At 36.9% G+C, this 24,768-nt stretch overlaps 1 protein-coding gene across 1 annotated transcript in view; it reads left to right on the forward strand.

Moving 5' to 3' along the window:
* The window catches only part of ABCB5 (ATP binding cassette subfamily B member 5), a 139,550-nt gene that overhangs the window by 29,632 nt on the left and 85,150 nt on the right, over positions 1-24,768 (forward strand). Inside the window, exons 11-13 of the mRNA XM_034653248.1 lie at positions 4,872-4,997; positions 6,399-6,602; positions 15,530-15,700. Of these exons, the coding sequence (XP_034509139.1) occupies positions 4,872-4,997; positions 6,399-6,602; positions 15,530-15,700 (501 nt within the window). The remainder of the gene's footprint in view (positions 1-4,871; positions 4,998-6,398; positions 6,603-15,529; positions 15,701-24,768) is intronic.

Below are 24,768 nucleotides of genomic sequence, written 5' to 3' on the forward strand. Positions count from 1 at the left end.
CTCGTTGGTCTCCATAAATTGTTTAAATTGATTTTTGATTTCCTGGTTTATCGAGTCATTCCTGAGCAGGAAGGTTCTTAGTCTCCAAATGTTTAAGTTTCTTCCAAATTTTTCCTTGTGGTTGAGTTCCAATTTCAGAGCGTTGTGGTCTGAGAATATGCAGGGAATAATTTCAGTCTTTTGGTATNATGCAGGGAATAATTTCAGTCTTTTGGTATCAGTTGAGACCTGTTTTGTGTCCCAGAACATGGTCTATTCTTGAGAATGTTCCATGGGCATTAGAATAGAATGAATATTCTTTGGCTCTGGGGTGTAGTGTTCTATATGTGAGGTCCAACTCATCGAGTATAGCATTCAAAGCCCTGTTTCTTTGTCGATTTTCTGCGTGGGTGCTCTGTCTATTTCTGATAGTGGAGTGTTGACATCCCCTACTATTAACGTATTTTTATCTATATGTCTCTTTATTGTGGTTGAGTTGGCTTGTGTATCTTGCTGCTCCCCTGTTGGGGGCATATATATTTATAATTGTCATATCCACTTGTTGGATACATCCTTTAAGAATAATATAGTGCCCTTCTGTGTCTATAACTGTAGTCTTTAGTTTAAAATCCAATCTATCTGATATGAGAATTGCTACCCCAGCTTTCTTTTGAAGTCCATTTGCATGAAAGATGGTACTCCATCCCTTTACTTTCAGTCTGAATATATCTTTGGGTTCAGAATGAGTGTCTTGTAGACAGCAAATGGAAGGGTCATGTCTTTTTATCCAATCTGCAGCCCTGTGGCATTTTATGGGAGAGTTTAAACCATTTACATTGATAGTGATTATTGAGAGATATGATTTTAATGATGTCATGTTGCCAGTAAAGTCTTTGTTTCTATAGATTGTGACTTTCTGTTCTGTATCACTCTTGGGGCCTTTTTACTTTTATAGAACCCCCCTTAATATCTCCTGTAGGGCTGGTTTCATGGTTACGAAATTGGTTAATGACTGGCGATTCTGGAACGTCTTTATTTCTCCATCAATTCTGAATGACAGCCTAGCTGGATAAAGGATCCTTGGCTGCATGTTTTTCTCTGACAGAGCTTTAAAAATGCCCCCCCCCAACCCTTTCTCTTGTTCCAGGTCTGTGTAGACAGGTCTGACGTAATTCTGATACCTTTGCCTTGGTACGTGAGAAATTTCTTTGCCCTGGCCGCTTTCAATACTGTATCCTTGGATCTAGTATTTGCGAATTGCACTATGACGTGACGTGGCATAGGTTTGTCGTGGTTGAGTTTGGGAAGGGTCCTTTCTGCCTATTGGACACGAATGTTTGTTTCCCTTGCTAGATTAGGGAAGTTTTCAGCTACAATTTGTTCAAATATCTCTTCTAGACCTCTGTTTTTCTCCACCCCCCACAGGGATGCCGATGATTCTGACATTGGAACGTTTCATTGAGTCAGTAATCTCCCGTAACCTACATTTCTGAGCGTGGATATTTTGAGTCCAGATTCTATTTTAGCTTTCTCTTCTACTAACCCATCCTCTAATTCGCTGATACATTCTTCTGCCTCATTCACCCTGGCCGTCAAAGCCTCTAGTTTTGACTGCATTTGGCTCATAGAATTTTTAATTTCTGCCAGATCATTTCTGAGCGTGGATATTTTGAGTCCAGATTCTATTTTAGCTTTCTCTTCTACTAACCCATCCTCTAATTCGCTGATACATTCTTCTGCCTCATTCACCCTCATTTCTGATAATTTGGTTACATCCATATCCATTAGTTCTGTGGCAGAGGCCACAGACTCATTGTCTTTTCTTTGCTGGGTGGGATTTCTCCTTCTCGTCATTCTGATGAGAGAGGTTGCCGGGTTGTCCAGAGCCCAAATTATTGACTGGGACCCAGGCCGTGCGCCATTGTTTTATAAGGATCTTAGGGATGTGGGCTTCTTGATTTTTCAACCTGCCTTCTGGGGGAGGGGCCTGCGGCCCCGATACTCAGACAACACTGTTTGGGTAGAGTCTCCGTATCCCCTGATGGGGGAATGGGGATGGGCACACTGTGAGCTGGTATTTCCAGGCTTTTGTTCTCTGGCGGCTTTCGATGGCGGTTTGCTGTGCCTCTTCTGAGAGAGCAGCAGTGGCTGAATCTCAGCCTCTGTCTCAGAACAGAGGGATCATGGACCATTCTCCACTGATATTCTGGCCACTTTAGCTGTTTCTGTTGGTGCTGCTCAAACCTGCAGCATCCTGGGATGTGCGCCCCACACCCGGAGTCCCAGCCCTCATTTCCAGGGCCCGCACGTCTCTGTCCTTTGTGTTTCTAATGCCGCCAGCCACCCCCGCGTGCTCCCAGAGCTCCCGGTCTTAGTCTGGATCCAGTGAGCACACCGGAGTTCCGTGAGAAGCCTGGTGGCACACACTCTCACGGTCCCAGTCTGTTTTCTCGCGGTCCGCGAGTCCACCCACTCCCCGTGTAGGTGGCTACCGCTTCCTGGCGCCCAATCGCGGCGGCTCCCTCTCCCTTCTGTTTATCTTCCGATATCTGCGCGTGGATTCACGGCTCCCTGCTTCGTACCTCAATACTCAGCACTGGAGGTATTCATTTGTAGAGACCCAGATGTATCTTCCTGCGTCTCAGGCTGATTCCGTGGATGTTCAGGCTGGTCTGGTACCTATCCAACTCGACTCAGGGGACCGGCTGAAAAAGGGGTCCCCTACTCCTCCACCATCTTAACTACCATGGGTACCCATCATTTAGTCTTTGACAAGTTCTTGTGAAAATATTTATCTGTCTTTTCTTTTTCTTTTCATTTTATTTGTGTATTTATCCAAAAAAGTAGTTGCAGCTAAAAATTGCAAAGAGTAATTACTAATAAAACACCTATTTCATAGAAAAAGGAGACCATAGGGTATCTGGGTGACTCAGTCCTTTAGTGTCTGACTCTTGGTTTTGGCTCAGGTTATGATCTCAGGAGTCTGAGATTGAGCCCAGTGTTGGGCTCCATGCTCAGCATGTGGAGTCTGCTTGTCCCTCTCCCTCTGCTCCTCTCCCTGCTAGCTCTCTCCCTCTCACAGATAAAACCTTTTTAAAAAAAAAAGAAAAGAAAAAGGAGACTATGATTTTAAGTAGAATGGATGAAAATTACTAATGCAATCAACCTTTAATACCATTTAAAGTGCCCACATGCCCCCTGCATAATTTGCATCTAGAAGAAATCTATCTACTTCTACTTCCTTATTTTTCTCTAACTTCTTGATCGAAATTCTCTTTTCAGAGCTCTTTATTTTTTTAAATTTTTGTTACTTAATGACCATTACTGGAACAGTGTTGTCTTCTACATTTTTCTTAACATTAACACAGCATTTGCAGCTACATTTGGGTTGGTTCTTGAAGACTTAAGTACCAATTTGCCATTTTATTGCATGGGAAAGTGCTCTCTGAGTTTTAAACAACTTCTCTGGATTTTAAGTGAACTTTTGAAATATGGCCCTTTTTTTAAGCTAAAGAATGAATAATTTTAAGCAAAGAAAAATTCTACCACTTGAAGTAAACAAAACACAGATTCTTGGGATGCCTGGGTGGCTCAGTCGGTTAAGCAGCTGCCTTCGGCTCAGGTCATGATCCCAGTGATCTGGGATCAAGTTCTGCTTTGGGATCCTTGCTCAGTGGGGAACCTGCTTCTCTCTCTGCCCGCCCTTCCCCCTGCTTGTGCTCTCTATCTCCCTCACAAATAAATAAATAAAACCTTAAAAAAACAAAAACAAAAACACAGAATCTTCCAAGGAAAGTACAGAAACCAACTCCAGAGTAGAGGTGCAGATGGGAGAGGGCGTACTCCCACCAGGACTCTCCAGTTTCTCACCTCCTTTCCAAAATTCTCTGCTTGGCATTTGAAAGTTTTGATTAGCTTATTTAAAGGGTCTGTTTCTTTACAAATGGGGAGATCAAAGTGAGAGAGTCCAAGGAGAGATTCCCAGGTTTTCTGGCGGGGTACATGCAAACGCAAGCAAAGATAGGTGAGGGTTTGATTGCTATTGTCGTTTTGGTGGTGAAATTATTTGTCAGGCTTCTTTCAAATCGCAAGTCTATAGGACACTAAAAGCTGGTAGCAACCCTCAGTTATTGACAAAAATTTTAAAGTTCTACCCAGAGTTGAAATTTCCCCATGAGATCTACTAAAAAAGGAGCGTTTCTAATGGTGGAATCCCATTCATGGGAGCCCCTAGGAAGTCTTGCTGGTTGCTTTACTTGCAATATATTTTGTGATAATGTTAAATATATTTTTTAAGAAAGAATTTCCTTAAATAACCCATGGCAAGATTTTATTCAATTGTTGCAAATTAGGGGCGCCTGGGTGGCTCAGTCGTTAGGCCTCTGCCTTCAGCTCAGGTCATGATCCCGGCATTCTGGGATCGAGCCCCGCATCAGGCTCCTACGCTGGGAGCCTGCTTCTTCCTCTCCCACTCCCCCTGCTTGTGTTCCCTCTCTCTCTGGCTGTCTCTCGGTCAAATAAGTAAATAAAATCTTTAAAAAAAAATGTTGCAAATTAGAAGATAAAAGCTTTCACTAACTTGGTAGTCATTAAACTGATATAAATTGAAAATGTGAACAGTTTGCTGTGGCTAGTTAATATTCTATGAGTTCTCTTAATCTAGATCTCCTTTTTATATAAAGAGATGGTAAGAGATTTTTTAATAACATTTTCCAAAATTATGTAAGTTTTTATTATACATGTACGTGAAACAAAACAAGATCTAAATCTCCTTTTAAGTGTCCCAGAAGAATTCATTTTCTGTTTATAATTATACATTAAATTTCTGAAAATATGTGAATCATATTCTCACATACCTGCTTTTATAGAATTTTTCCCCTACATCCCAATAGATTTTGAAAAATCTGAATCTCAGAATTAAGTCTGGAGAGTCAGTAGCCTTCGTTGGTCCCAGCGGCAGTGGGAAGAGTACTACAGTCCAGCTTCTACAAAGGTTATATGATCCTGATGACGGCTTTGTAAGTGCACCTAGCAAAATCATTCATAGCCCATATGATGAAATTAGGAAGTACCACCTATAACAGAAAGCTTACAGCTATATCAATTTTTAATTTTTAACAGTGGAGCTGAGAAATCCAATTCACTTTCTTTCCTGCATATTCATTAATTCACCAAATATTTTTTGAACACCTACTGTGTGCTAGGCACTGTTCTGGGTCCTGGGGAACATTGATGAGCAAAGCATAAAAACCTTTGCCCTCATCAAATTTATACTATAATAAGTAGAGACTGACAAATAAAATAAGTAAACCATATAGTATGTTAGAAGGTGATGAAAGCTTTGAAGAAAAATAACATAATTTGTAGTACCCAGAATTTACAAGATTATCAGTTTCTCAAAACATCCCAGAATAATATCTGTAGAAAATATAGTCTCTCATTTTTTCTATCATCCATAATGTTGCACTCGACTTTGTTACCCTTGAAATAGCATAGAGAATAAAACTATGATAGTCACAGAAGCATAATTCTTAATGCTTCTATTCAGATTTTCGGCTATTTAAAATCTCCTCTGCTAGAGCCTGGTTTCATTTAAATTTGACTTCCTAAGTCTTCATTTGGAGTATATTAGACTCATGTATTCATACTAATATTAAATAAATAAATTATTGGATAAGGATTCCATACATAAAGCAGTTGTATAGAATACCCATGCCCAGAGAGAATACCAAAGTAGGTAAGAGAAATAGGCTCTGTAAGTTATAATTATCAAACCTTGGCTCTGCCATTGGAATATATGGAGTAATGGGTAATGGCACTATCTATGAAGAAGACTGTGTTCATTTACTATTATTTATATAAATGAATAGAAGACATTTTTACCTTTTGCAGTGAAGTGGGGTGTTGAAGAGAAGAAAGGATATTTCCTAGAGTCACCTGACTGGCTCAATTAGAAGAGCACGTGACCCTTGATCTCAGGGTTGTGAGTTTGAGCCCCACATGGGAAATAAAACTTAAAAAAAAAAAAAGAAAAGAAAAAGAAAGTGTATTTCCTAGAAAAATATGCAAAGGTCACATCAGTCTTAAAATAACAAAACCGAAGTTTGTTGCATGTGTTGATATGATAACATTTGTGGCTCCTATAGCATGTTATCTACATAGTAACTAAGTTGTTTTTCTTAGAGTTAAGATATTCAGGTGGTTTAACAAGATTTTAAGCCAGGTTTTGACGTTTTATTGGTTCCCGTCTATCAGAAAAAGTCTGTTGACAATATACATACTGTAAATATTTTATCAAAATAAGTCTTTGATCCCTGAAACACCCTGCTTCTCAGCTTATGGTTTGAACTAGTAAAAAAGACTCTAAACCCAATGCAGTATAAGGCATCACAACATGATTCATTCCTTTGGTTTGGCAGATCACGGTGGATGGGAATGACATCAGAACTTTAAATGTGCACCATTATCGAGAACATATTGGAGTGGTTAGCCAAGAGCCTGTTTTGTTTGAGACCACCATTAATAACAATATTAAATATGGACGAGATGGTGTGACTGATGAAGAGGTTGAGAAAGCAGCAAAGGAAGCAAATGCTTATGATTTTATAATGGCATTTCCCAATGTAAGTACACTATGTAGCCTGTGGTCTTAGCTTAGAACTAAAGTAGTGCAGGGTGCCTAGGTGGCTCAGTCAGTTAAGCATCTGCCTTTGGCTCAGGTCCTGATCCTTGAGTCCTGCATCAGTCTTCCTGCTCAGCAGGAAGTCTGCTTCTCCCTCTGACCCTCCCCCTCTTGTGCTTTCTCTCTCTGTTTCTCAAATAAATGAATTAAATCTTAAAAAAAAAAAAAAAGAACTAAAGCAGTGCAATATTCTAAAAATAAGATAACAAAACAATAACTTCTACAGAGTAGGGAGAGTGTGAATAATTGTTGGATTGTCCTAGATGAAACGTCTATAAATGAGAAAGCATGGCAGCAACCAAAAGAAGAAATGCATCTTTGAAAGGTCAGTTTTTAAAAATCATATTTAGTTCTTACTGGTTCTCACTGCAACTGGAAAAGAAAAATAAATGAAGGATATATTAAAATATAACAAAGAAATATGAGATAAAATCAGCAGTCCAAGCTGAGAATTGCTGTGTCTGCAAAATGTTGATTTGTAAGGCCATCTTGTGGCTAAAAGTGGGAATGTCACAGACAGTGTTGAGATTGGTTCTGTGATAAGGCAAAAGGAAAACTAGGATCATTTTTTAGAAGCACATGAAGCCAAAATTGGACAAGAAATGTAAAATCATATTTGGAAAGAGATAGAATAAACTAAAACTCTTGATATTGGGATATATCAGATCCTAATGGATATTTAGAAGTGATAGCTATAAAACCATATTTACATTTCCTGAAGTATTCATTCGTCAGTATCACCTGAAACTGTTGTGGGGAGCACCCTGTAAATTACAAAGGGTTGAGATTTGAAATTAAAATACAGAATAAGGGGTACCTGGATAGTGCAGTCAGTTAAGCATCCGACTCTTGGTTTCAGCTCAGGTCATGATCTCAGGGTCCTGAGATCAAGCCCTGTGGTGGGCTTTGTGCTCAGCAGGGAGTCTGCTTGAGATACTCTCTCTCCCACTCCCTCTGCGCCTCCCCACCATGTGCACATATCTCCCTCTCTCACTCTGTCTCTCACTAAAATAAATAAATAAATCTTTAAAAAATAAAATACAAAATAAAATTCTATTATATCAAAAGGCAACAGTAATAAAAAAGTTTATTTCGGTGGATATATTTTATAAACCATACTCATGGGTCATAATAATTTTGTTCTTCCTTTGTTTCTTTTAATAAAAACTTCCGTTATGTAAATAATTACCTTTTATCCCCATTATTTAGGGTCATAATTGGAATAGCAAACTCATTAAGGGCTTGAGGTCCTACTTTGCCTTGTAGTTTTGGAAAACAGACTTTCTTTCTTTGACCTTTTGGCACTTTCAATGACTTCTTTTCCTCAAACACCAAGGATCTTCAGTTTCCCACTTGGAACTAGGGAGTTTTCTGGAACCTCTTAAATCATACCCTGTAAGTTATGACTTGCTTTTAGTAAAAGGCCAGTATTTACACAAAGATGTCCCTTGCTGTAAATTTAATGTAACTCTTAAAGATATAATCCAAAGAACAAATTAAATAAACTGGTTTATCATGATGGAAATTAAATTCCACAGCCATGGTTGACCAGAGAAATAATAATAACCACAGTAATAAATAAAATTTCCAGAAGTCCTCAACAGAAAAATTGAGGAAACTGAGGAAAAAATTGAGGAAACTAAATGCCATTAATTTCTATGATATGCACATATTTTTAAATTAATGTGTTAGGATTAGCTGATATTTCCTAGCCTTTTCCCATAAGCAACCATAAAACTGGTTAAAATATATTAGGCATAGGATAATTGTTCCCAAGTATTGGACAAGAGGTAACACAAAACTTTGATCCCTGAGAGAGAGGAAACTCATTAGGAAAGCCCATGAATTTGCAGTATTCTGCATAGGAACAAATCTCCGACCCCATCTCTGTCAACTAGAATCGAGACAGAACATGGCACTCCACTAAACTGAAAGGCAGAGATAGAATTTCAGGGAGAAATTAAGCAACTGGAGAGAAAATGAAAGAGCTGTGGAGTTAAGGTACAGGGGTAGAAGTCCCTGCAGGCACCCCTTGGGAATCCATATCTGAGCATAAGACTTCCCAGGGATTACCAGGGAGCAGCTACTACAAAGCTGAGTAGAACAGAGATACTACAAGTCAAGGAGTGTGATGGGGATGTAAAGCACAGCCCAGCCAGAGTGGAGAGAGAACATTAACACCTTTTTAATACCTCAAGCATATAGCTGAGACACCAAAAAAGGCCACACCTTAAGAGTAAAGACCATACCTTAGAGTATGCTGACTCTAGACCTGCCCTAACAAATTCTAAAATCAAGCCATGACAAGATCCCCAGAGGAGATAGAACTTATAGATTGGGTCCTGCCAAATTTAGAGATTTTCTACATATTCACCCCAACAGTGCATAAAACCAGGATTACACAAACTTGAAATGATCAGTCAGGATTGAATTGCTTACTAGAACAAAAATCAACTTTGTTTTCAAGAGAAAACAGAATTCAGAGTTTCTCCAACATAATGTGTACAGAATTCAGTATATATTCTGCAACAATTAGATATACAGAGAAGCAGGAAACTATGACCCATAAGCAAGGAATCATAATCTAAATGTTTATGCACTTAAGAAAAGCTTTAAAATGCATGAAGCAGAAACTGCTAACACCTGAAAGGAGAAGTAGACAAACCCACAATTTTATTGAAGCCTTCGGTACTTGATAGAACAACTAGGCAGAAAATCAATAAGGCTATAGATGACCTGCACAATGTTATCAACCAACTAGATCTAACTGACATATATAGAACACTCCACCCATAATAGCAGAATGCATTCTTTTCAAGTACACATGGAACATTCACTGAGATAAACAATATTCTGGGCCATTTTAAAAAAGAAACTTTGCGAGTTCAAAGAAAACATACAAAAAATGTTCTCAGATGATAACAGAATTAAAGTGTAGAAATCAGTAACAAATATATCTGGAAAATCCGCAAATATTTGATGAGCTTGGACGCGTTCAGGGTGGTATGACCATAGACTGGAAAATCCACAAATATATGAAAATTAAATAACTCACTTCTAGATAATTTATGACTAAATGAGAACATTTCAAGGAAAATTAATGACTATTTTTAACTAAATGAAAATGAAACTTCTATGTATCAGTACTTGTAGAATACAGTTAAAGAACTGCTTTAGGATAAAGTTACAGCATTAAATTCTTCTTTTAGAAAGAAAAAAGATCCAAAATCTGTAAATGAAGCTTTTAATTTGAGAAACTAGAGTAAGAAGAGCAAGTTGAACCCAAAGCAAGCAGAAGGGAAATAATCAAGATTAGAGCAAAAATCAGTGAAAGCAAAAACAGAAAAACATTAGAAACAATCATTAAAATCAAAAGCTGTTTGCTTGAAAAGATTAATGAAATCAGTAAAACGATAGCAAGGCTGATAAAGAATCTTTTAAAAAAGAGAAGAGAAATTACCAATATCAGGAATGAAAAATAGTAGTACATCACTATTGATCTCAAGGAGAATAAAAATTACAGGAATAGTATGAGTAAAGCTATGACTATGAATTTGTCAACTTAGTTGAGGGTCAATTTATTGAAAGACACAAACTACCAAAGCTCAGTCATAAAGAAGTAGACAATCTTAGTAAGACCTATAGTTGACTAGATTTCTAAATAGTGGCAACAGTTACAAATGAAAATAAAATTATAAGTGGCATTCAAAATAGCATCAAAATATATTAAAATAGAACAAATTTAATGTAAGGTGTAAATCTTCTATGGGAAAAATATGAAATGTTTCTGAGAGAAACTAAAGATCTAAATAAATAGAATGTAACTTATTCATTGATTTAGAGATGCCGTATTTTTAAAGATATGTGTTCTCCCAAAAATCAAATACCAGTCAAAATCCCAGTAGTCTTTTTGTGTGTGTGTGTGTCTAGAAATTGACCTGCTGCTTCCAGAATTTATTTGAAAAATTGAAGGACCAAAAATAGGCAAAACAATTATGGAAAAAAACCCAGCAAAGCTGAAAGACATACAATATCTAATTTTAAGACAGCAATTAAAGCAGAGAAAATGGCACAACAATGACATGTAGATCAGTAGAATAGAATAGAGTCCAGAAATAGACCCACACATATCTAGTCAAATGATTTTTGGCAAGGCCAGTATTAATTCGTTGGGGGAAAGGAAAGTTTTTCAACAAATGGTGCTGGAAAAATTGGATATTCATATGAGAAAAACAAATGAAATGTGGCCCTTACCTCACCCCATACACACATATTAATTTGCCATGGATCTTAGATCATATGTAAAAACTTAAACTATGAAGGGATGCCAGGGTGGCTCAGTCAGTTGAGCGTCCAACTCTTGATTTCAGCTCAGGTCATGATCTCTGGGTCATGTGATTGAGCCCCAAGTAAGTCTCCCCACTCAACAAGGAGTCTGTTTGAGATTCTTTCCCTCTGCCCCTCTTCCCACTTATGCTCACACTGTCTCTCTCTAAAAATAAACTTAAAAAAAAAAAAAAAACTTAAAGTATCAAACTTCAAAAATAAAAACTTGGTTGAAAAACCTTTGTGACTTTGAAGTAGCCAAGGATTTCTTAGATAGAAAAGCATTTACTATTTAAAAAATGATAAATTGAACCTTATTGAAATTAAAACCTTTTAAAATACACTATTTAGAAGGTAAAAAGACAAGACAGAATGAAAGAAAATATTCACAATACACAGATCTGACAAAGGACACGCACCCAGGAGATAGATAGATAGATAGATAGATAGATAGATAGATAGATAGATGATAGATATAACTCTTATAACACAATAATAAAACAAAAAAAGAGTACAAACTTGAACAGATATTTCAGACACCCATAAATATACATATGAAAAATATTCAACATTATTAGTCAACAGGGAAATCCAAAGTAAAACCACAGCGAGATACCATTCCACACTTGCTAGAATGGCCAAAACTAAAAAGAATAACAATAATAACTTTTGATGAGGATGTAAAACAATTAAATCTCTTATTCATTCTGAATAAAGTGAATTGGTACAGTTATTTTAGAAATAAATTTGGCACTTTATTATAATGTTAAACATACATTTAAGACTCAGCATTCTATTCCCACATATTTTTCCAACAAAAGAAATAAAAATATGACCACAAGAACATTATGTACATGAATGTTTGTAGCAGCTTTATTCGTACTATTCAAAAGTTGGAAACAATCCAGATGTTCATCAGCAGCTGAACAGATAAACAAATTGTAATCGATATATGATTGTTGGATGAAATTCAAGATTTTCAGTACATTTTGAATTTCAGATAAACAATGAATAATTGTAACATAAGTATATCCTAAATATTGTATGTGATATACTTATGCTAAAGAAGTATTCACTGCTAACTGAAAATCAAAATTAACTGAGCTCCATGGTTTTTTGTTTTTATTTGTTTTTGTTGAATTTGGTAAGCCAAGGTAGATTCACATTGTTGAAGCACTACTCAAAAATAAATAGGAGGGAATTGCTGATGCACACAAGAGGGATGAATCTCAAAAATATTATGTTAGCTAGGACAGAACAAAAAAGTACACACTGGAATTGTAAAAGGCTGCAGGATAGAAGGTTAATATACAAAAGTCAGTCGTTTTCCTATATATCAGCAATGAACTAGTGGAATCTGACATTAAAAATCATAATACTATTTATATTAGCAACCAAAAAAATGAGTTATTTAGGTTTAAATCTAACAATGTACAAGAACTGTATAAAGAAGACTACAAGACTCTGATGAATGAAGTCAAAGAAGAATTTTTTAAATAGAAAGATATTCCATGTTTGTGGAAAGAAAGACTCAATATTGCCAGATGTCAGTTCTTCCCAGCTTGATCTATAGATTCAATGCAATTCCAATCAAAATCCTAGCAAGTTATTTTGTGGATATCAACAAACCAATTCTAACGTCTATATGGAGAGGTAAAAGACCCACAATAGACAGCACAATATTGAAGAAGATCAAAGTTAAAGGACAATACTATCTAACTTTAAAACTTATTATAAAGCTACAGTAATCAAGACAGTGTGGTACTGGTGAAAGAATAGGCAAATAGATCAATGGAACAGAATACAGAGTTTAGAAACAGACTCACATAAATATAATCAGCTAGTCTATGACAAAAGCACATAGGCAATACGACAGAGCACATACAATATGTATTATTGCTCATTTTAATGAACAAATGGAACAACTGGACATGCACATGTAAAAAAAATAAATCTAGATGCAGAACTTATACCTTCACAAAAATTAACTCAAAATCAATCATAGACCTAAATATGAAATACAAAATGATAAAACTCCTAGAGATAAAGTACAAGAAAACCAAGATGCTTTGGGTATGGCAAGATTTTTTAGATACAACATCAAAGGCACAAACCATGAAAGAAGTCTTTGATAAGCTGAGCTTCATTAAAATTAAAACTTCTGCTCTGCAGAAGACAATGTGAAAAGCATGAGAAGATAAGCCACAGACTGGGTGAAAACATTTGCAAAACACAAATCCAATAAAAGACTATTATCCAAAAATATATAAACGGATCTTAAAATTCAACAATAAGAAAACACTCTGATTTAAAAAATAGGCTAACGATCTTCAAAGACACTTCACCAAAGGAGATATGCTGATGGCAAATAAGTGTGTGAAAAGATGTTCCACATCATATGTCATCAGGGAAATGCAAAATAAAACAATGAGATACTACTACATGCCTTTTAGAATAGCCCAAATCCAAAACACTTGACAACACCATATGCTGACCAGGATGTGGAGCAACAGTAACTCCCATTCATTGCTGCTCGGAATACAAATTGGTACGAACATTTGGGAAGACAGTTTTTTTGGTTTCTTTTAAAACTAAACATTCTTAAAATATTATCTAGTAATCATGCTCCTTGGTATTCATCCAAAGGAGTTGAAAACTTAGGTTCACACAAAAACCTACACACAGATGTTTATAGCAGCTTTATTTGTATCACCAAAGCTTGGAAGCAACCAAGATGTCTTTCAGTAGGTGAATGGATAAATAAACAGTGGTATGTCCAGACAATGGGATGTTACTCAGTGCTAAAAAGAATGATCAATCAAGCCATGAAAATATGGAAAAATCCTAAATGCCTATTACTAAGTGGAAGGAACCAGTTGGAAAAAGCTACATACTGTATGATTTCAACTATATGACATTCTTGAAAAGGCAAAACTATGGAAACAGTAAAAAAGATGAGTGGTTGTCAGAGTTTGAAGTGGAGGTGGGGAAGAATAGGCACACCACAGAGGATTTTTAGGGTAGTGAAAATACTGTGTATGATACTATAACAATTGGATACCTGTCATTAAACATTTGTCCAAACTCATAAAATGTACAACACCAAGAGTGAATCCTAATGTAATCTATGGATTTGGGTGATTATGATGTGTCAATGTAGGTTCATCAGTTATAACAAATGTACCACTCTTGTGGAGGATGTTGGATGAGGAAACATCCTGTGGAATGGGGGACATTGCATGTGTGTGGAATGTGTGTGGCAAAGGTATATGGGAAATATCTATACCTTCTTCTCAATTGTACTATGAACCTAAAACTGCTCTTAAAAAATAAGTCAAATTTGAAGAAGGCATGCACTGTATGATCCTGTTTATTTGAAGGTCTGGAACGAGTGAAATTAATTTATAGTGATAAAAATCAAATCAATGTGTGGATTTGGACTGAAAAGATTCATGAGGGAACTTACTAGGGTGATGGAAATATTCAGTATCTTTAGTGGGGTGGTGATAACATGACTATACTCATTGTCAAAACTCATAGAGCCATATCCTTAAAATGTGTGAGTTTTATTGTGTATAAATTATTTCTCAATAAGGTTTATATTTTTAAAATATCTGAAGGTCAGACTCTAGAATAATCAAAGTTTTAGAAAGGCTATTTAAATTTATATCCTTGAAGAAATGAGCTTTGGGTCATGGACCTAATCCAATACAATATTACTATGTTTCATTAGTTCTAGAAATTACCTCCAACCTCAAATATCTAATGATATCTACTCTGTTAAAGATGTATATCCCAAAATATAAAAAATAAAATAAGCAAAAGAAGGCCTAAAAAGTGTTCCAAGATGGAAAAATATTTTGAGAAGTTTGTTTTTGCATTAATCGTCTCATACTTTTTCTCAGAATATCCAGGAAGGAAATTGTAGGTAATATATTAAATTGCTAGTAAACCTTTCAAATAAAAGTTAAGAATGTAGTTGTATTACTGTGGTTCTTTTAAAGATACCAGTGCATTCTAAAACTGTCTTTAAAAACTTTGAATATTGGTTCAAATTATTGTTAATCTATCTAAAAATCCTTGATGATCATAAGTTCTCATTTATTTTTTTTTAAGATTTTATTTATTTATTTATTTGTCAGAGAGAGAGAGAGCACAAGCAGGGGGGGTGGCAGGCAGAGGGAGAGAGGGAGAAGCAGGTTCCCCACTGAGCAGGGAACCTGATGTGGAACTCTATCCTGGGATGCTGGACCCTGGGATCATGACCTGAGCCAAAGGCAGACAATTAACTGACTGAGCCGCCCAGGTGTCCCCGTTCTCATTTCTTTTAGTCCTAGCCAAATTTCTCGTAGGTCCTCTCTTTACTAGACTCCTTTTTTTCAAATAGTTTGTTTTTACAAAGAACAAATCAAAGGTCAAAAGCAGCCAGGCTGAAGTGATGATTAAGCTGGTATTAAAAACATAACTGTGATTGTCATTTCCTGTTCAAATTATATGATCATGCTGCCTTCTGTTTCTGTGCTCTTTCCTATTTTTCATTAGAAATTTGATACATTAGTAGGAGAAAAAGGAGCACAAATGAGTGGAGGACAGAAACAGAGAATCGCTATTGCTCGGGCTTTAGTTCGAAACCCAAAGATCCTGATCTTAGATGAGGCTACATCTGCCCTAGATACAGAAAGTGAATCAGTTGTTCAAGCTGCACTGGAGAAGGTAAGTGAGCAGATCATTTCTTATTTCCATATTCCTGGTTCAACACTGTTTTTAACACAAGAAATTTTGGCTCTGCAGTAGATTATTTCTTGAGTTCAGAGCCACCTTTAAGGCATTGATGCAGAGTTTATAAAAACTATGACATGATGGTAGTGATTTGGATGAGAGAAGATGCCATAGTTGGTGCTAAAAACATATAGGTGACTGATATCCAGGCAATCATCCCATATGTGCCTCTTTTCCAATAGGTCTGCACTGTATACCTCCCCATAATAACACCATACCACCACCACCATCACAGCTACAACCACATCCACCCTTAGTCTCTTCTATACCCAACTATGGGTTCTCTTCTGTGACCACTTTTCCTCTTTAGGGCAACCCCAAAGAGTTTTTAACTTAATTTCACCTCCAGTGGAGAAGCATACAGTCTGGTTTGTCCTGCCCTTGAGCCATCCTCCTCTAAGAGCCCTAGACCCTCTAACCTCACACTAACTTCCTGCTTAGTACGTACTACTGACATGCTTCAGGACCACAGTGCAGGGAGGGTCCTTTACCAAATTGCATTGCATTTGGGAGAGTAGTTGGTGGCAGTGATATGAAAACCATCGAATACTTTTTTCAATGGGCAACGCTACTTTTACTTTTTTTTTTTAATTTAGTTATTTGAGAGAGAGAGAGAGAGTGAGCAGGAGAATGGGCAGCGGGAGAGGGAGAGAGAGAATCTCAAGCAGACTCCCTGCTGAGTATGGAGCTTGACACAGGTCTCAATCTCAAAACCTTGAGAGTATGACCTGAGCTGAAATTAAGGGTAAACTCTTAACTGACTGAGCCACCCAGGCGCCCCCAACCCCTTTTTTAAATCATGGCCTTCAGACCCTTCAGAAGGTTTAATGACACATATTACTTTGAGCTTGTTCGAAAATGTGTTGTGTTTTTCTGCCTAAGAAAATGACGGGCTTTTTCCTTTTTAAATACTAACTTTGTGCAACCAGAAATGGATACTGGCAGCCAGAGTGCCCATGCTTATTGAGTAATCTATTAGTTACTATTATCACTTGTAAGTCAGAGTATGAGTTTTTACCCTTGTTTTCATCCCATGGTAAGAGTACCACATGTTGCTCATGATATTTCGTATTTCCATATAGTAAACAAGCGATATGAAAGTCTATGTTTATCGTAGACACTTTGCCAGTTTGGTTCTTTTTGGTGAAGAAGGAACAATGATACCCTCTAGGGCATGACTGATGCTTTATTCATTTTTATATACGTAGTAACTAGGACCAGGCTCTATCCGTAGAATGCATTCAAATTGTGTTCAGTGGTGATGCTTAGTTACTTAGGGCTTGAATGTACAAAAAATTATTACACTTAACATAACCATCTTTTAACTTACATAAGATTTGCTTTTGTTTTATTGAGATATAATTAACATATATATAAGATTTTTAAAAACATATTGAAATAGGCTCCAGCGTTGTTTAGAGGTTAAGTGCCCATTCTTTTCATCCAATGTGTTAATCACATCAGGCAATCAGAACTTGTTCAAACTTTTAAAATAATAGTTGCTTGGTAACATAATAAACTAATAAAAGTTGTTTTGTTTTGTTTTTTTTACTACTGGTTAAAATGAAATCTATATCATAATAAAAAGAGAACAACACAAAATGTAAACTATGATTACAGTTACATACAATAGGTGTGCATGTGCACAAAAATGAAGACAATATATATGAAAATACCAACAGTTGTATGGCAGAATTATGAGGGAATTAAAGTTTTCTAAAATTCATTTACTATATTGTTTTTCATTTTTTAAAGGTTAGGGGATTATCAACATTGTGGAGATGTATAGGTGTGAAACTGCTTTAAGTAGGTTTTGCTAGTCTTTTGTGGGATGAAGGTAAATGGTAACAAATGGGGTTACAAGTAGCACAATAAACTGCATAATTATATATGCCTCAGTTGATTGGAAAATGACTCACAGCAAAGAGGAGAATTAAAATATAGTCAAGGTAACAAGAACTCCAGTGCCATGAGAGTCTTCCATACATACCACACAAAAGGCAGTTGTGGAATCAAATCTTTGGAGAGGTCCCTACCTAAGAAGGGAGGGCATGCAGCAGATCTCATTTCTGCTCATCTAAGAATTCTCAGACCTGCTACATAATGTGGCCTAACGTACAACAGTTAGTAGATTTTTATAGCTCAAAATAATCTTGTAAACTACTAACCAAATAAAGAGGGAACAATAGAATGTATCCCTTCTTGTTGGTGAATGCTGTATCCCCCTACTTCCAGACCCAGCCTTTACCTGTTCCAGCCCGACCTCTCCATTAACCCCATTGTCTTCCACTTACTGGTTCTAGAACCAGTAAAACTAATCTGTAGTGATTAGTTATCTTATCTAAAGCAGTCTAAAGCAGTCACTTATCTAAAAGCAGTCACTGAAGCATCCAACTCTTGATTTCAGCTTAGGTCATGATCTCAAGGTCATGAGATCAAGCCCCACATCCGGCTCCCCGCCCAGTGGAGAGTCTGAGATTCTTTCTCTCCTTCTCCCTGTGCACTTCCTCACCCCACCTGTGCTCTCTCTCTCTCTAAAATAAAAACAAATATAAAAAAAAAAAGAAAGGAAGAAAGGAAGAAAGGAAATCAAATCAGTAGTTCCTGGAGCAGAGGGTGGATTTTGACTAACAGAGCATCAGGGATCTATCACTCTTGTCCTCACTTGGATTATTGCAGTAGCTAACTTCCTGCCTCAGCCCATGCCCATGTAATCTGTTTTAACACAGCAGTCAGGTGATGCTACTAAAATGTAAATGTGAATATGTCATGCTTCTGCTTCAAATCCTCCAATGGCTTCTTAACTCACTCTGAGTAAAATCCAAATTCTGTACAATATGCTACAAGGTTCTGTGGAGTCAGTCTCCAAACTCCTTCTGGAACCTCACATCCCATTGCTCCCCCCAACATTGGCTGCTCTTTAAACATGCTATAGCACTTCTTAGCAGCTAACGTACTATGTGTGTATTTGTCTCTCTTCCCCCACTGCAATGTAAACTCAGTGGTGGCAAAGCCTTTGATTGGTTAACTGCAGTGTCCTCAGCACTAAAATGATGCCTGGTCCTTAGTTGACGGCCAGTAAGCATCTGTTAAATGTATGAGTGTGATACAGAATAGTTTCAAGGCCTGAAGTTCTATTTTCTGGATTTCTTAAGTTAGGCTTGCTGCAAAATAGTTTTGTTTCACTTATGTTGTTCATGAGGAGGACCTAGGGTCAGTGGATAAAGATTTATGCTACAGGCTATGTGGTTCCACTCTGCTACTGGTTTGGACCCAGCAGGCCAATGCAGCAGGCTTCCGTTCACTCCCAGTAGAGGAGGAATGGCAGTAAACACCTGTAGGCCCCTGGGGAAGCAGAGGAAGCCCACATTGACTTTGGGATAAAGCCTGTGAAAGCTCTTTGAAATGTTAAAAGTAGTATGCAAATCTAGGGATAATTATTACTAAGGGAGGGTCAGCTACACCACATCAATGGAGAACCTTTAAAAAGACCCTTTGCTAATTATGAGGGAAGGGTTTCCATTACAGTTTTATTCTTTGAAGAGACAGAGCAGCTTTGTTGCAGCCCTCATGGGCTTTCCTTTATCAATACTGCTCTTTCTCACTGTGATGCATTCTGTTGATCTTCCTCAGAGGCGCCTTAACATATTTATGTTACTTGGGGAACTGAACAATAAGAAAATTGGTATATACTGCATTGAGCTGTGGGCTACTTTATTAAATTAAGCCCAAAGAAGTGGTTATCCAAAGTTAAAGATAGGTTAATTATTACACATTTTGGTGCATCTTTGTCAATTAAATATCTTGCTTGTTATATGTAGAATTGGGGATTTATTCATTTTTTTCTTCTCCTTTCTTTTTTTTTTTAAACCATTTGTAGCAACATTATAATAGTTGAGAACAGAAAGGGAATTTCTGCAAGGGGATTTCTTTGGCTGGAATTTAGCCAGAAGAACAAAGGTAGCATAGAGAATATCTCATTCTAAAAGCATCATGGAACATTTTATAAGCCTGCCTAATCAAGCTCACATTTGTTAGGCTTGGTGTTAAATTATAGACCACTAATTTATTTTAGGGTAGTGCTTCTCCCCTTTTGATAGATCAGGTCGCCTTTGAGAATCTAACTAAGAAAGGGAAAAATAAACCACTGTAACTCCTCAGAAAAATCTACAAATGCACTTGTACACAAATATTGATGTATAATATATACTGAGGGGTTTATAGACCCCCTGAGGCCATTCATGAGTCATTGCTGTAGGTATAATAAAGGAACAAATGGGTGATAGTAGCTAATCCTTATAAGAACCCAATGAGATAAGAACGCTTATTTACCTATTTTACAGATTTGCACACTGAAGCACAGAGAGGTTGAATAACAGCTAGGCAACAGTGAAGCCAAAACATGGACCCAGACATGTTTCTTTAGCTCATTCACATAGCCACCGTGCTATATTGCCCCAAGATTATACATCTGCTAGGGACTTAAACTAAATCTTAATCCAGATCACTCTTCAAAACTAGCCTCTTATTAAAGATAGAATTACCATATGATCCAGTAATTCCCCTTCTGGGCATATATCCAACAAAAATTTAAAAAGGAATTAAAATAGATATTTGTATGCTAGTCTTCACAGCAGCATCATTCACAATAGCCAAAAGGTAGAAACAATCTAAATGCTCATTGACAAATGAATGGATAAACAAAATATATATATATACAATGGAATAGTACTCAACCTTAGAAAGGAAGGAAATTCTGACACACTACAACATGGATGACCCTAGAAGATACTGCTCTGAGAGATGCAAAAGGACAAATGTGTGTGTGATTGTATTTATATGAGATACTTAGAATAGTCATGTTCATAGACATAAAGTAAAATGGAGGTTACCAGGGCCTAAGGGAAGGGGAGGAATGGGAAGTTATGGTTTAGGGGGTATAGATTTCCACTATGGGATGAAAAAAAAGTTCTGGAGTTAGATAGTGGTGATGCTTGCACAACAATATGAATGTACGTAATGCCACTAAATTGTACACTTTAAAATGGTTGAAACTGGTTAAAATTTTATGTTATGTATATTTTACCACTAAAAAAAAAAAAAAAAGAATAACAATCTAAGCCTGAATGTAAAAGAATAGTGACACAGAAGGAATTGGCCTCTCTGATCCAGGAGGACCCAACCCTTAAAAATGGTTAGAATAGTAAATTTCATGTTATGTGTATTTTACCAGAGCTTAAAAAAACAGAAAAACAAACACTGCTTCCTTGGGAAAGAAACAAACCATACCCCAAATTGAGGCTCCCATGTCAGCTTATAACAGACTCACTTTTGTCCCTTTAAGCTGCTTATTTGATCCTATTGTATATATAGCTCGTGGGTTTTTCTTTCACAAATGGGTTTAAATCATTATTAGCAGGACATTCCAGAGTCTTTAAAAAAATACAATAAAAATACTTAAAAATGTAGCAAAATACTTTTCCATGATACAAGTAAGTATCTAGTGATTTCTGTAAATTTAAATTATTCCTAAGCCTCGTCCTCCCCCACAAATAAGAAGACCTTCTATATAAGATATTAATTTTTCTAATTGCTACCAAATAAGGTATTTCTAATATATTATTTATTGGTCAGTGTTCTGGTCTATATAAGATATTATTCCCTCTTGGAAAAAAGATGAGCTGATTATTGTAGCATTTTCTCTTCTTGCCCACCATTTACTTCATCATTTACTTTTTGTTGTAATTTCTTCACAGATATTTGCTTAATAAAGTTAAGTGAAAGAAAAAGGTATTAAATGGCTATGAATAATTTTTTTATTATTATTACAATTATTAAGGGAAAGTGGAGATATTTCAGGTTATAAAAAGAAAACATTATACTATAGAGTACTATTCCATATTCCTAATTAGGTAGTACATGTGGCCTCATCTCATCAAAGAGTTTAGATTTTGAATGCATTTTACTCTCTAAGGAGTCTTAACCTAAGTGTATGTGTGTGTGTGTGTGTGTGTGTACACACATGAGTAGATCCCTGCAAACTGAAAGGAAGAGGTTGCGTAGGAGGTAAGTAACTTATTAAATATAGCTTCTAAGAGGCTGATATTTTGCTATTTGCCACTCCATTTTACAAAAGAGAAAGTATTTTCGGACAGGTGAAGTGACCTGACAATAATTCTACATTGTTCAGCTATGGAATCAGTGTTGACTCAGAAGAATGGCATGCCACTGGAGGAGATAATGCTAAGTGAAATAAGTCAAGCAGAGAAAGACAATTATCATATGGTTTCTCTCATCTATGGAACATAAGAACTAGGAAGATCAGTAGGGGAAGAAAGGGATAAAGAAAGGGGGGTAATCAGGAGGGGAATGAAGCATGAGAGACTATGGACTCTGAGAAACAAACTGAGGGCCTCAGAGGGGAGGGGGGTGGGAGAATGGGATAGACCGGTGATGGGTAGTAAGGAGGGCACATATTGCATGGTGCACTGGGTGTTATACGCAACTAATGAATCATCGAACTTTACATCGGAAACCGGGGATGTACTGTATGGTGACTAACATAATAAAAAAACATTAAAAAAAAAAGAAGAATGGCATACCAATTGGCTTTCGACATCATGATAAGGTAGTTAAGACACCAAAAATCCTGTGTTTCCATAAAACTACCATAAAGACCTTCTTATAGCAGATGGTCAATTAAAATTCAGTAGCTCAAGGAGATGGACATTTGTAAAACAGTAACGAGAAGTTTTTTGGACCGTATTCTTGGAGTTCTAGGGTACTAGGGTTTTCCAGGAGCCTCTTTCTTTTAAGATTTTATTTATTTATTAGAGAGAGCAAGAGAGAGCTCGAGCAGGGGGAGGAGCAGAGGGAGAAGCAGACTCCCCACTGAGCAGGGAGCTTGATGTGGGGCTCAACCCCAGGACCCTGAGATCATGACCTCTACCGGAAGTCAGAAGCTTTACTTACTTGAGCCACCCAGGTGCCCCTCCAAGAGCCTTTTGAGGAGTGGAGGAAGGTAGAGAGAGAGGGTGGATGAGCAGCACCACCCCAAAAATTCAAATGGCAACTAACCATTAATCTGTATGGTTAATTTAAAGTTATTAAGTTTCCACATGTGCTTTTATTTGATAAAAGGATTTTGCAGCTTAATAAAAAAAATCTGAAGACCACAAGACTGTATTGCATCATAGAGTATATGTCATCAGTGAGCCCCAAGTTCACCTGAGCCAACCTGCTAGGAGGCAGTCAGTGGGAACTTGCCTTGCATAGGTTTCCCATCCCTTGTTTGCTGTGGGACATGAGAACTCTGTGTTTACAGGCTTCTTCAGAGAGTATATTACCCCTGTTAATTGACCCACCAGTCAAATTCAGGCCCTCGCAAATGCTCACAGCTTTACATTGTTCTTTCTTTTCCTTTTGCCTACCTTTTTTCAGGGCACATGGCCACCACTGGTGAAAAGCTAGCTAGCCTCAGGCCCTTATCTCTATCCTAGCATTTCCATGAGGTATGTTTTAAAACACCCTCTATTTCAAAGTGCAAGCTAATTACCTGGTGATTTATTGTTGTGCATGGCATTGCAAAGTAATCTAAAAAAATGCCTGCAAAGTGTCAAGTAGAGACGTACCTTCCTGTTGACCTTTTTTTCGTTAGATACCTAATTGTCTGGCTTTTAGCTTTGTTTAAACTATAAAGAAGAAGATACTAGGAACTTTCTTTCAAATTGGTACTCTCTAGGAGAATTAATAGCAAAAAAGACATACTGAAAATCTACCACAGCTTCTCTGAGACAGCTGAAAAATCAGTGGAATGGATTCTACTACCTCCCTTATTTTGACAGTACTTCTTGTTAGAAAACAAAGCATCAGCTCAAATTTCTTTGACCAGTTTTCTAGGAGGTCTTGACTTCCAAAATTTCTCCTATGTTTTAAGTCTGAAACAATTAGTGTTGTTTCCTACGGCTAGTACATCAGTTTTAGGTCACATTTGGGATGATGTACTGGAGCTGTATTTTTGTAGTGCACTTTATAGTACCTTGAGTGTGTAAGATAATTGGAAGCCCATTTTATAGGTTTTTCAGAACATAATTTTTTCCCTTTTTATTTTGTAATTTTTTTTAAATGACCTCTACTCACAATGTGCGACTCAAACTTAAAACCACAAGATCAAGAGTGAAATGCTCCACTGACTGAGCCAGCCAGGGACCCCTAGTTTTTTCCCTTTTAAAGTATTAGGCATTTTTGTGATTTGAAAGACTCGGACACTAATTCATGCTATAATAGATTAAACTGTAATATAATATATACCTTAACCAAATATAGTTTAGACCAGAGCCTGGCAGAGTAAAGATGGTACAGATGGGTAAATGTAGGCCATTCCAGTCTGCAGAAACATTAATGCTCACTAAGGCACAACTGCAGAAATGTCATCCCTTACTGTCAGTTTTCAGATGTCAGACAATAGCATGAACTTTTGCAAAATAAGTAAACTTGTTCCATACGTAATGGCTAGGAAGTCAAGAAATATTAGAAGAGAGGCCTACAAAAATGCCTGTGAAGGGGGCCTTCCATGAAGAAAATGTCTAGAATAATACAACCTGCATCAGGAAACTTCATAATTCTGATTATGTCATGAGGCTGCACACCAATCTCAAATCTTTTCTAATTGCAGTCTCCTAATTGATTTTACAACATCCTCATCCTTTTCCCTACATTCTCCCTAGAGTGTCTGTGTTATATGTTTACTTTAATATTTTTTAAGTAAATTCCAAACATATTAATTTGCTTTGAGAAGTGTTTAATAGTATGGTGAAATCGTTAAGCTAATTGGTAACATCTTACTGCCTCATCAATAAGGTTTGAGACCTGGTTGCTTTTAGAAAAAGCACCTCGAGGGAATATAATTGAATAAATGAGAGAGATACGGGCCAGGAGCCTGAGTATCTGAGTGTTTTCACCTTTGCACTGGTAGTCCTAATGCATGCCTACTCCACAACACC

The sequence above is a fragment of the Ailuropoda melanoleuca genome, chromosome 1 (assembly GCF_002007445.2).
Source record: "Ailuropoda melanoleuca isolate Jingjing chromosome 1, ASM200744v2, whole genome shotgun sequence".
NCBI classification, from domain to species: domain Eukaryota; kingdom Metazoa; phylum Chordata; class Mammalia; order Carnivora; family Ursidae; genus Ailuropoda; species Ailuropoda melanoleuca.